This window comes from Polistes dominula, unplaced genomic scaffold, assembly GCF_049000335.1.
Source record: "Polistes dominula isolate Pdom_NZ unplaced genomic scaffold, Pdom_raw_medaka contig_11, whole genome shotgun sequence".
NCBI lineage: Eukaryota > Metazoa > Arthropoda > Insecta > Hymenoptera > Vespidae > Polistes > Polistes dominula.
Window position 1 is genome coordinate 1,316,003 of NW_028301154.1, and position 14,854 is coordinate 1,330,856.

A 14,854-nucleotide genomic window follows, 5' to 3' on the forward strand; every position below is an offset into this window, starting at 1 on the left:
TCTCAATTATCGGATATTACAATAAATAAATCTTTTGATTTTAAAATGCAACATAAAATGCAGTCATTCTATTTGTTGTTAATTAAAAAAAAAAGTCGAGAATTATGTTGGGAATGAAATGTTTTTTTTTATTTTTTTTTTTCATAATTTTTAAGGTTTCGTAAATATTTTTTTTTTATGTAAACTTGACCCAATTGTAAATTAGTAATTAATTATTTATTATTATTATTATTATTGTTGTTGAAACAAGCTTACGTTCTCGTCAAAGGATTATTTATGATTCGATGAGAACCACCGTCGGGAATTTCATTCCCTCTTTGATCATTGCTCGATACTGTAATCATATAAGCAATTATGTATTAACCAGTCATTGATTAATGAGTCGAATCATTTCTATATACAGTTCTGTAAAGCTTTGCTTATGAAATTAGAATTTATTGATCATGTCCGATCTGTTAGATGTACAAAATATATATATGTATATATAACACACATACAGGGTGTATCAATTTATTTCTCACATTTTCATTATCTTTCATTTGATTTGATTAATTTTGATTTATTTATCCTACAACTGCTAATGCACTTAATTTGCAAATTAATGCAATTAATTTAATGTATTATTCATTTTGTACTACAACTGGTAATATACAATTTAATTTAATGTATTAATATTTATTAAAAATTAATTTCATAAAATATTTCATTAAAATATTCATTAGATCACATTTTACGAAATTATGAAAAATTACAAATCAAAAATTATTTTGACAAATATTAAAAAATAAAAATATCTTTTCAAATAAAACAAATCATTTTGTGTTAACCCTTTATTTATCCTATAACTAAAAATGCACAATTAATTTAATGTATTAATATTTATTAGATCACATTTTACGAAATTATCAAAATTACAAATCAAAAATTATTTTGATGAGTATTAAAAAAATCCTGAAAAAAAAAAATAAAAATATCTTTTCAAATAAAACAAATGATTTTGTGTTAACCTACTTTTGTGATATAATCTAACAACATTCCTTCGAACATTCTAAATAAAAAAAATATCGGAAATAGTTTGAGTGAAAAAAAAAAAAAAGAAAAAGATTGACTGATACCACTCTCTGTATGTGTGTGTGTGTGTGTGTGTGTGTGGATTTGTGTATCGTATAAAAATAAAATTAAAAGAATCTATCAGTGATTCTCAAACTATTTAATTAAAAAACTTCAATTTTATTTTTCAAACAATATTTATCATACTTTCTTACTTGGTTCAGAAATTGGTGGTATTAAAATTCTTTCTCCTACAACACCACCACCTCCACCTCCACCACCACCACCTTTACCACCAACTTTTTCTCCTTCGTTAAGTGCTCCTTTAATTGGCAACATGTATTTGTAAAGAATACCTGGATTTACTTGTTGAAATAAGATCTATAATCAAAAGAATATAATAATTATAATTAAATATTAATCATTTTAATTATATATAAATAGAATTGTGCTTATAGAAATTTGTATATAATTATAAAGAATAGTTTGAACTATTAAACTATTATAGAATTTACTTCTAAACGTAGTGAATCATTCAATGGTCCAGTTGCCAAGATGCACTCCAAACGGTTACTATCTCCCCTTTGGTATGTTAATGTTGTACCAGCCGCTTTATAAGTGCCACTGGGACTATAAGACCAAGGCCCATTTAAAATGTAACTCCCATTGCTGTCCCTTAATGCTGTAAAATAATCATCGATACTTCCTTTCAACTTTTAATACAATATTTTCGATTATTATTATTTCATTTCGTCTTAGATTAATTATTTATTCTTCATTGATAACAGAGGTTTATTCTGTTTTTTCTTTTTTTCTTTTTGGGGAAGTATCTTTTATATTTTTTATGAGTATAAATATGTTTTTTTTTTTATTAATTAAATATACTTTTAAATGTATTTCGTATACTTAAAAATTTAATTTTATTAATAAAATTTATTTAATAATGAAATTTAATTAATATTTTCTTGTGCATACGTAAAAGTATATATATATATATATATAGGTATATTATTTAATTAAAATATTTATTTATGATTTGTAAAAATATATTAATGTTATTAAATATTCACAATGTATTCTATGTATTTTATGTAGGTAAAAAAATAAATGATTTATTTAATAATATTTAATTATTAATATATAAAATAATTTAATTAAAGCATTTTTATCTTACGATATATTATATAAAAATATATTATTATTATTATTAATAAACATTCAAAATGTATGCATTTTTAGATTTTATATATTTTATGTAGATGAAAAAGAAAATGTTTAATGCTGAGATTGAAAAGAAGAAAATAATAAAAGATATATAAAATATTACCTAAATAATTCGAACTGTAACGTAATTCAGAAATGTTGAGAGACATGGCACCCTTTGGAATAGTCGTTATTGAATAATGGCCCTTTGGTAGGATCGGTTCCATAAAGATACCTTCGAATGATCTGCAACCTTGTCCTCGTCCTCCACAAATACCACATGCATCCATCGTTGCACCTGAACCTATCACACCGTCGCAACCTACAGGCTAATTTTAAACCAAAAAGAAACGTTTATTGAATATAATCAAAAATTCATTCAAAAATTCATCAAAAATTATTTGCATCTAAAATATATATATATATAATAAATATATGACGATTAATTTTAACAAAATAATTTACAATGTTAAAAATAAATTCAAAATAATTTCCAATTTATTTTTAACATTTTCAAATGTTATTCAAACGATTGTATTAGAAAACCAATGTTTGTTTTTATTAATTATAATAATTAATTATATAAATATACAATTAATTACATAACAAAAATTATTATTATATATTATTATTTTATTAAATATTTATTTGGAATTATTAGTATTAATAAATATTTATTTATATTATATATAAATATAAAACTGTATTAAGAAGTAACTGTACTAAGAGAAACTGTGTAAAGAAGTTTTCACTTCAAAAATAATTTTAAATAACATTGATAATATTACAAAAATTGACAATAGATTATGGTACGAATATTTTTTGAGAATCACCGTATATATATATATATATATATATATATATATATATATATATATATATGTGTATATATATATATATATATATAGAATCTATACAAACGAATGTATTATAGATAGTGAATATAGGGGGTTGGGGTGAGGGGGTTATATCATGTATGTGTTTACCTTGCATTGTCCAGCTACACAGAGCCAACGTTCCGTACGTTCCATAGAAATTCCTGTATTATGTCCACGAAGATTTGGACCGTCGCAGGGTGTGCCATCGATTACTGACGGTTCAAGCGTTGCATAAAAAGGTTCACCAACTGCACGACAATTCAGTGCACACGAGTTTGCTGCTGAGAGATTACAAAAGATACAAAGGTTATTACAATTTTTTTTTTTGAATTTTCTTTGTTACCTGTTTGCCCCTGTCCCCATTTTCAAACAAAATCAAAAATAGTTTCTTTTTTTTTACAATTTAACTTGTTAAATTATCATTTTATTTTGTTATTAATTTTTGATATTAAAATTTTGTTTTTTATTGTTAATTTTTGAAATATTTTATTATTAGATGAATTTTCGTTACCATCTAAAAATGGTATCCAATTGTAAACGTGTCCCATGTGATTTTTTCCATTATATTTGGCGCACTGTTCCGTTCGAAAATCCGTACCAAAATTTGGACATTCCTATAGAGAGAGAGAGAGAGAGAGAAAAAAAAGCCAAATGATGAAAAATAATATTTATTATTTTATTTATTTATTTATTTATTTATTTATTTGTTCAATGCAAAATTAGAATTCGAATTTTGTTTTAACTTGGACTCGATTAAATATCTATTGAACATTCATTTACTTTACCAAAAAAAAAAAAAAACTAAAAAACTAAAAAACTAAAGGTGAAGTGTGCAAGATACAACATTTTATATTTTATAACAGAGAAAGAATGAAATACTTTATGAGATACTAAATCACTTAACTGTACTAGTAAAGATTTAAATTCAAAACAATTTGTACATTAGACACGAATCATTGATGTACCATTATCATTCTATCTAATAAAACACAATTGATGGTTATGGGGGTGATCATGGTGACAGTCAACGTGTTAACGATTTATAAAATTCATTTCAAATGTCAATAGGTTTGTTTTATTATCATTATTATTTTCTCTTGAGTTAATCGAAAGAAAAGAATAGAAAATAAAATAAAATAAAATAAAGATAAAGATAAAGATAAAGAAAGAACGAAAGAAAAGGGAAGAGAGTAAAAAGGGCCCGATAGTTCTTATGAATTTTAAAGGGACGTCGAGACAGGACGACGTAAATCTCAGCATACCGTACGGTCCCTTTAATTGGCCATAGTGATGATTTGTTCTCGACTCGTGACTCGTTTCCCATAACACCCCCGTAACACCTTCACACATACTTTTGTATGGAAAACTTACATCATGAATTTCAAACTTTCCTTTCTATGGGAGATACATTTGTCTTTTCTTACACGTATGTGTATATATATATATGATAATAGTATATATAAATTACAATAAATAATAGTAATAATAATATTAATAATAATAATAATAATAATAATAATAATAATAATAATATGTATATACCTGTGTATTACACGTGTGATATCTCTTGTATGTACCGATGCATAAGGGCCTTAGGTTTTGTTTCGTATCATTTTCAGTGAGTAGGCTTCGTTTTCTTAATTCTTTTCTAAAATTATTATCAATAATTATTTATTTATTTATATAATGTTTATAAGTGAAACGAATATTTTAAAAATTACAAAAAAAATTGCAAGGATTAAAATAAGCACGTTTTTATATATATATATATAAATATATAATATAAATATAAATATATTATAATTACTTAGATTTATAAAATAAATATAATATTATTTAAATTTTATTTAATTTTATTTAATTATAATTAATTTTAATTATTATTATATTATAATTAGTTAAATATATTATAATATAAATATAAATATACAATATAATACATAATATAATATTTAATATATAATTAAATATATTTAATATTTAATTGCTAATTTTTAAAATATATTAAATTTTATATTAAGTATTAAATATATATATATATATATAAAATAATATATTTAAAATAATATAAATATATTTAATATTTAATATATAATATACATTAAATTTTAATATAAAAAAAAATTCCTTTTTATAGATAATAATTTTTAAAATATATACATATATTATCACCCATAAAAATAATATATTAATATTAAAATATCTATATTAAAAAATTTCGAATATTATTCTACCAACTAATTAAATAAATAATCAATAAAAATCATGTATTACATGCAATAATAAAATGCACAAAATGTAATAATAATTTGTACGATATATCTATGATTTTCAAAAAAAATTGTTTCCACAATTCCAATCGATTGATGATGGACTTACAATTTAAAAATAAAAATCACTCGAATGATCATGAAATACCACCATCAATATAAAAATCCCTAAGATTTTCGTGATGTTTTTTTTTTCTACGATATTATACAGAACAAGTTGAGAAACGATTAACCTCCTCCCCTTTTCTAATCCCCCGTTTCCCATGAATTACCATTGATCTGCCCTATGTATCTGTATCTGTGTATCTGTGTGTATCTTTGTGTGTATGTAAAATGTTCACGATCAACCGATTCGCGTAATCTAACGATTAGATCGGGTGAGAATGCAAAGCTTCTAAAGATAATGACGCGTTAGCACGAATACCGTTAGCTTTTCTCGCCGATTTCGATCGTAAGCATCTGTTCGAATCAGAAATGAATGAGGGGGAATGAGGGGGAATATAGGAGAAAGGGGTGAACACGGAGGGGGGAGGGAGGGGGTAAATAGATAAAACGTATTTATGTCGAAAGAAAAAGGGACTTTACCTACCGATCCCCATGTTTCTTCTTCTTTACCTTGATCGTGATAACAAAATAGGATCGCGTGAACTTCGATCGTTTTGCTTTTCTAATCAATTCGAAAATAAATCTACGACGAGAGAGAACACGCAAAAGAAAATTTATTAACACTGTCAACGATTTTTATTAACTTGCAAACAAACTTTATTTTTATGGTTAATGTGTATGCGTGTGCGTGTGTGTATGTGTGTTTTATTAAATAAAAATTTAACAGGTTGTTGCAAATGACGGCTATAGCTGTCCGTTGTTTGTGTTTCTCAGTACGGTCGTCAAATTAAAAGTGTGTATCAACGTGTAATGGTTGATTTTGTTAAAACAAAATTAAATGGTCTGAATGACAAGTCAGGTAAAAAGGGCTTATAGCACCATAGAGATATTACAGATAGAGTAGACAAACCATAAGAGATTGTGTAAGTGGAAATGTCTCTGTATGAGTATAGCAGCAAAAAACGAAAGGTTGATGTTGTCTCTCTCTAACTCATGCGGTACACAAAAGACTCGCAAGTTAAAGAGAGACAAAATCAACCTCCCATGTTCTATCTCTTTTTATTTCGCCGACAGGTTTTATGCTGGCTTGTCTGTTCTATGTGTACTATCTCTATGAATAGCACGGAACGTGTTAATGACAATGAAAATAATGACTTCTTACCGAGTAGAAACACATTCTCGTGATTGTGATTGAATACCAGTGCCACATGTTCTTGAACATTCGCTCCAACTGCTCCAGGTACCCCAACTACCACTAACACGATTTTCACGACCAATTCCAAACTGTGTTCTCTCTTGTAGCATATGATACACCTGGAAAATAATACGTGAATAATATGGAAAAAAAAACTCGTTAGTATTTGCGATAAGCTTTAAATCGTTATATAGTTCTCGAGGGATTAATAACAATATACAACAACAACAACAACAACAACTTATAAGTTAGATTATCGAAAGATAATAAATTAACATAGGAAATTTTGGTTTGAATATCAAATAGATATCGTATTATTTGTTGAATTATTAATGTAGGATATTAAAGATTCGCATATATACATATTTATATATATATATATATATTTAATAATAATTAAAATTTATAATATACGTGTATGATCGAATATTGAGTTGCATTACTTATTTATTTAGATTTATTTTAACTCGACTTACGTGTATATTATTACAAGTTTTTTTACGATTTGTTTATATTTTTAAATTGAAATTAATTATTTTGAATGTGTGTGTTAAAAATTTGAAAAAAAAAATATAGTTTTTAAATTGAAATTTATTAATTTTTAGTTTTTATAATTTTAATAATTAATTTTTTAATTCTAAAAATTTTCGTTTTAATATTTTAAAAAATTACATCCGTAGATACGTGCATGTAAAATAATTTGATATATATAAAGTTATATTAAGTTTGAAAATGAATAGTATAATAAAATAACAAAAATACTTTTGGGAATGATTAATATTCCAACACAAGATAATAATATATAAATATTCGTAATTTTATGATAAAATAATAATATTAGTTCTACAGATTATATGTTTTATATCAGTATGATAATATCTAAACTTGGTATACTATTTCCACTAAATATACACTTTGTATAATTTATACAACAATTTATGGTAGTTTTGTTTTTTGTATAATTTTAATCAACCAGATTACTAGGAACGATTTCATTTCACTAGGACACCCGTGTTTGGTGATATTACGGTGAAACTCGATACGATAACAACGAACACGGTATCACGTATTTACGTTTTGCAGGTTTAACCCTTCCCCAACCCTTCCCCAACCCTTCCCTTAGTTTATCGTTTTAACAAAAAATACAAAAAAAAAAAAAAAAGAAAATAAAAAAGAAGAGAACAATATAATAAACAACGTCCTTGTGTGCACACAAACTTGGTGCACTCTTTCTTTAGTTAGTACCATCGTAATTTAGGAATCTGCTCAGATGTCAATTAATCATTATACCCAGTACACTACCACCCAAGAATAAAGTCGACGTAATTTTCCTATTCATTTACGTAAGTGGATTAAATTAATATTCAACGAAAGATGGAATGCCAAGGATAAGATAGTTATCAAGTTTATGAATGTTAATGTAACATATACGTAATCGTGTTTATAGTGTGTTATATATATATATATCTTTGAAGAAACAATAATATCCAAATATTATGAAAAATTAATTGAAATGTTTATATACTTAATTTGAATATTATTAAAAAGTAATTTATAAATATTGTTTTTAATTATAATCTTAATAGATATATGTATACGTTATTTACTTTAAAATTTATTATTATATTGTACTCTATATGTGTATTATGAAAAATAAGATTATTCACCTGTGTGAAAACTTACTTCGATCGGATACTTTTTTGGTATATGTGAGGATGATACATTGATGTGCATGAGTGCGATGAAAATCAGGATAGATCTGAAAAAAAAATAAATAAATATTAATAAGTATTTTATTGAAGTGTTCAATAATATCTTGATTTTGTTAATTCTGTGATATGTATTGTAAAAAATTTGTAAATATTACCTCTTTAAGTATTTCATTTATTTAAACAATTTAAAATACTACTAATTAATAAAATTATAAAATATATAATAATATATATTTATAATTACACATTAAATACTGTATAATATTTAATTACATTTTATAATTTATTTTTTATATATTTTTATATATAGAATTAAAATATATATATAAAATTATAAAATAATGAAATATAAAATTTATAAAATATAATAAATATATAATTAAATCTTTTATTCTAATCACTAAATTATATTTTTATTTTTATTTTTATATTATAATTATTATTATTATTATTATTATCTATATACATCTTTTAGAAAATTGGAACGTGGATGTTATCTGACATTTGTAAGAATGCACTTAAACGTGTTGAAATAAAATCGTGTTTAATCGCAAAAAGGAAATATCACATATAATAAATATAACCATAAAGAAGATAAAAAAAGAAGATAAAAAAACAAAAAAAAAAAGCCTAAACGATCTTAGTATCTTTGGGGTAATTACAACACGTGTCTTCTTTCGTGTTGAGAAATATGAAAATAGAGAAATGGAAGAACGTGCCGGAAAAATTGTTGAGTTCTACGAGAGTCAAGAATCTTTGAGTGCGTTTGTCGGTAGCAGTGATCCTCTTATCTCTCTTATCTACCACCCATCTCCGCTTCGTTTAAGCTAGAAATCTCAAGAACGCGGTTTTAACCTTTTCCAGATGGTCACACGCGAGACTTAACAACAATTTTCCGACTTTTCAAACACTTCGTGATATAAACTACTATTTTTTTATTTTTTTTAATAATTATTTTCTACTTGGAATAAATTAGTCCTAGATGTCGGCTTTATAAGTCAATTTAAAGCATTTAAATGCTTGATTTGATAATAGGGTCAAAACTATTATAAAACTTGTTATACGATGACATTTGTTTATGATTTACACAAACCTCAGTATATTATCGTCAATTTAATTTTATTATTTTATATGTGTATTATAGTATTTATTTATTATATTACTATATTATATTATTATTATTATTATATTATATTATATTATATTATATTATATACTATTATATTAATATATTTATTAGTATTTTTGTTTTATTTTTGTTTAAACACTTCTACTAACGTTGTTTTAACTAAACCGTGTATTTATTTTCATATTTTTCTATATATATTATTTTTATATTTATTATATTTTATTTTATTATTTTATATTTATATGTATATACCAATAAAAATAATAAGTAAAATAAATAAATATAAGTAAAACATATACTATGTAATATATTTTGGGATATTTTTCAAAAATTTGATCTTTAAGTTATTTACAATAATATTAATACAGTTTATAATATATTTGTTTCTTTTTTTTTGTAAAAACAAAAATTACTAGGATTTCGTAATATAAATTTTACTTTAGAAAATTTTTTTAAATCAATTATAATTATTTAAAATATATAATAAATATAGTATTAAAATGAGTTACTCACAATATAGTATTGATACTGTTTAAAATATATTTGTTCCTTAGTAAAAACAAACATTAAATTATAATTAGTATTTCATAAGAAATGTTAGTAATTACTTTCAGAAAATATTTGTAAATCAACTTATAATTATATTAAATCGTATAATTAAAATATATATATAAATCCTATGCACAGTTTGATCTATGAAAATGAATCATCAAATTTCTAATAATTACGCGAATAACGTTAGATAAGTAAGTAAAGTAACTATAACCGATCGGAAGTTACTCGTTTCAATCGGTTATGAATCATGATGAAAATCGAAGGATGCTATGAGATTACCTTTTAATCTCGAACGAGATGCCGTCTCTTCGATTCAACTATCTTGAGATACCAACCTCAACCTATCTAACTACTATACTATATCGGTTGTATAGGCGCCACTTCATTTCGCTATGGGTAATCGTTAATAGCGTAAAAGGAAGATGGATCTTCCCTATCATGAAATAAAAAAAAAAACAAAAAAAAACAAAAAATAAAGATGAAAAGGAAAAAGAATAATAATAAGAAGAAGAAGAAGAAGAAGAGGAAGAAGAAGATGATGAAAAAGAAAGAAAAAAGTATTAGTGACGTTCGTAGTTGAAGTAAACTGTGCCACTCTAAACGTTAATAACGTTTCACTTGTAGACTTTTTCTCGGAAAGCTTAATTAATCATTAAGCTTGGGCCCCCGTAGACTCTTTTGCTAGTATATTTAACAGCATAAGATAGAAAGAAAAATAGAAAAATAAAACGCATAAAAAGATTATAAAGTGCAATATAAATGCATTATGAAAAATATTAGGTCGTATCAACAATTTTCTTACTATTTATCTTCGTGATAAGATATATCTTCCTAATAATAATATAATTTTATATAAATTTAATATATTTTATATAATTATAAAAATATAATATTTATTTAAATTTAATATATTTATTTTTATATATTTATTTATTATTATTAATATAATTATAATTATATTTTATTTTATTAATATAAATATAAAATGTAGTCGATGATTTTCAATGATTTAAAAATACGACGATTAATTGATTTAATTTATCAAAAGCTATCAAAACATTTAGGGGGAAGGTCTTATAAAATAGTAATAGTTCATCATATTTCTAGGATCGATAATCCATCTCGTTTCTATCATAAATTCTAACAAGTTAGGTATTTCACGTTGCTTCTTGTGCAGCAGTGTGTAATAGTGGTGAGTACCTTCTTTTCTCTCACGAGAAAGACACGTACGTACGTGTTATCCGTATGGTGCTTTTACTGCTATGGTGTGTGATGTGGTATGGTGTTGTTGCACTACCAGGCCTCCTAGACAATGCCGCTCTTGTATTCAATGGCGTAGGAACTGTTTAAAAACTTCATGGGCAAGAAATCATTTTAACTTGTCGGTGCATTAAATTCAGTTCGGGTGGGGTTTTGCTGCTTTCAACGAAAAGTAGGTCAAACAAAAAAGAAAAAGAAAAAGGAATGAGAAAGAAAAAGGGTACATTTTATGAAACGAATTTATTTTTAAAAAATAGGAAATAAAAAAAAAGATAATTGTTTATGTAAAAATATTTGGAAAATTAAATAAAAATCAACGACACATAAAACAAATGTAATAAAAGAATAAAAAAGAACTGAGTACATTTTATCAAACGAATTAATTAAAAAAAAAAAAATAAATAAATAAAGAATAGAAAATAAAAAGAAGACAATCGTTCACATAAAAATATTTGAAAAATTAAAAAGAAACCAACACACACACACACACACACACAAATGAAAAAAAAAGCTTTTTCACCCCTTTCTTTGCAATCGAAAAATATTTTATAAAAGGAAACAAGCTCGACGACTTTGAAACAAGATTTTCTACACGCGAGTTCTCTCGAGCGTGACCCCCAGTATGGTAAAAGGAATAAATCAAATCAAAAACTGGCCGATCTTAGCGAACAGAATTCTCTCTCTCTTTTCTCTCTCTCTCTCTCTCTCTCATTCTCTTTCTCTCTCACACTGTTTTTATTTTTTTTTTATTTTTCCCCCTATTCCCTCCTACCATAATATTTTTCTGTTACGCGCGTGCGATGCTTCGTCGCTTCGGTTGCACGCACCCGAGACTTACTCACCACTCTTACGCATCATTTACTAACGCATCTAGTGGAAAGTTAAGATGGGGAATACATTTTCTCGTATCAAAATGAAATACATCACTATACTACTATCACTACTGCTACTACTGCTATTATCATTATCACTATACTACTATTTATTTTTAATCTACTTAGAATATTAGGTCGTCCTAAAAGTATCTTCTTTTAATTTCTTGTTTTTTTTTCTTTTTTTAAATAGTTTTACAGGTACAATATTTTCTATATTAAATAATATACAGTAAAGAAAAAGATAATATGAAGTAGAATCGCGCGATATTATTTATTTGAAGTCTATTTAGAACATTAACACATTTGCGAACGTTGATGTGAATTAACATCTTCTTAAGTTCTATTCTTAGTTACCACTAAAGTAATTCACGTCATCTTACATTTTAAAAATTTAATAAAGATAATTTTTAAATATATATAATTTATATTTATCTCACTACTTTTCGGAAAAAACCTCACTACAGCTCGGAAAAAACCTCACTACTTTTTGGAAAAAACCTCACTACTTTTCGCAAAAAACTTCTTAAATAATTTATAAATAATTTAAATAATAATTAATTAATTAACAATTTTATTAATTTAATGAATTTATTTTATAAAATAAATTATATATAATTATTATATATATTATAATATATATTTATTTTTTTTGTAGGTAGCACATAATTATAAATATATTATAATGTATTATATAATTATATATAAAGTATATTTTTTTTATTATTTACTATATTTATATTATATTTTTTTTTATTATTTTATATTATATTATATTTTTTTATTTTATATTATATTATATTATATATTTATAGCAAATATAATATAATTTAATAGATATAGTATATATTTATTATATATATATAAGTATACATTAATTTATATTAAATTATATATTAATAATATTAAATAAATATATTAATTAAGTATTATAAATAAATAATTAATAAATAATAAACTATATATATATTAATAAATATCAGAAAAGTATCTCAAATGGGTGCTTGTCGAAAATTTGAGAAAGGGGGTTGGTTTGTTCGAAAACATCGTCGTGGTGGTCCTCGTTCTCGTAAATTTTCGTCGATGCCACCAGGTGAATGGGGATGGAGGGTAAGGGGTTATGGAGATCGTGTGTAAATACACGTACGTATCGAAAAAAAAAAAACAAACAAAAGGGGATGCAAGCAAGCAAGCAAGCAGGCAGGCAGGCAGATAGGAAGGCAGGTAGGAAGGCAGGTAGGACCCGTTGTTGTTGAAACATGATGCATGCAAAGGTTCCGATGATACATACATACAGGTAAGTAAACAAGGCATTGTCTTGAGACCGGTAAGGATCTTGAAGAAAAGCGAGAGCAAGAAGTCGCCCTCGGACAATGGGGCGTGTGAGTCTCGAATGGCTTCTCTAATGATATCGGACCACCTTTATTCTTTTTTTCTCTCTTTTTCTTTTTTTCTCATATTCACCCTATTTTATTCCCTTTTATACTCACCTGTTTTTTCTACGTATATAAAAAGAACATAAACAGTAACTGTGGTAAGACGTTTTTGAGTGTACGATTGTTCGTTTATATCAGGTAGCACCTTTTTTATGATGTTAAATAGATTATTATTATTATTTTTATTATTAGGGTTAATCAAAAGTTCGTAAGTTTATTGTATTATAAATTGTATTATAAATTGTGTTATAAATTGTGTTATAAATTGTGGTATAAATTGAATAATGGATTGGTTTTTTTTTTTGTAAAATTTACTTTGGAAATATTAATTAAATTTTCTACGTATATATGTTAAAAAGAACATAAATAATAAAATGTAAGATAGTTAAGTGAACGATTATTCACGCATTTCAGTATTAAATAGATTATTATTAATTTTATTATTATTATTATTATTATTTTTAAGGTTAACCAAAAGTTTTTGAGTTTATTGTATTATAAATTGTGTTACAAATTGCATAATGGTTTTGTTTCTTTTTTGTAAAATTTACTTTGGAAATATTAATCAAATTTTCTACGTTAATATAAAAAGAACATAATTAATAAAAAGGTAAGATGTTTAATTGAACGATTATTAGCATATTTGTTATGTTGTTAAATAGATTATTATTATAATTATTATTAGGTATATTTAGGTACGAAAGTTCGTGAGTTTATTGTATTATAAATTGTATTATAAAAATGAAAAATAGAAAATCTTGAAATGTTAATATAATTCTGTTTAAAAAAAAAAATGGTTCGAATATTTGCAGCGAAATAATTAAACAAAATTTTTCTAACTACCCATCCCTTTCGAAGATTTGTGTATGTGTGTGTGTGTGTGTGTGTGTGTGTTTCTTGACCTAGTTTTTATTTCTTTTTTTTTTCTTTATCTTTCTTTCATTCATTTTTTATTTTTCTTTCTTTCTTTCTTTCTTTCCTTTTTCTTTTTTAATCACGAAGGTTACAGATAAGAAAATTATGTATTTATAATACAAATGGTATTTCAAGGTGATCGATCTAGTCACGTGATAAAAGAAAGAAAGAAAGAAAGAATGAAAAAAAAAAAAAAAGGAAACTGTCTTCAAAAGAACACCTGTGTTTCGAGATCTTCTTGAAGGAATCTACGACACGTCTACGTTTCTTTTTT

General features: G+C 24.6%; 1 protein-coding gene across 7 annotated transcripts in view; it reads right to left on the bottom strand.

Annotated features, from left to right (window-relative positions):
• The window catches only part of LOC107071532 (thrombospondin type-1 domain-containing protein 4), a 72,579-nt gene that overhangs the window by 6,044 nt on the left and 51,681 nt on the right, over positions 1-14,854 (bottom strand). For 4 of the 7 annotated variants that reach the window (XM_015330597.2, XM_015330598.2, XM_015330595.2 and 1 more), the window contains 9 exons: positions 8,385-8,460; positions 6,669-6,820; positions 4,674-4,779; positions 3,643-3,745; positions 3,240-3,412; positions 2,378-2,582; positions 1,566-1,732; positions 1,266-1,431; positions 256-334 (listed from right to left, as the gene is read on the bottom strand). In XM_015330597.2, coding sequence (XP_015186083.2) covers positions 256-334; positions 1,266-1,431; positions 1,566-1,732; positions 2,378-2,582; positions 3,240-3,412; positions 3,643-3,745; positions 4,674-4,779; positions 6,669-6,820; positions 8,385-8,460 — 1,227 coding nt within the window. Of the gene's footprint in view, positions 1-255; positions 335-1,265; positions 1,432-1,565; positions 1,733-2,377; positions 2,583-3,239; positions 3,413-3,642; positions 3,746-4,673; positions 4,780-6,668; positions 6,821-8,368; positions 8,461-14,854 lie in introns of all 7 variants that reach the window. The other 3 variants (XM_015330599.2, XM_089178580.1, XM_015330601.2) reach the window with 3 other exon arrangements.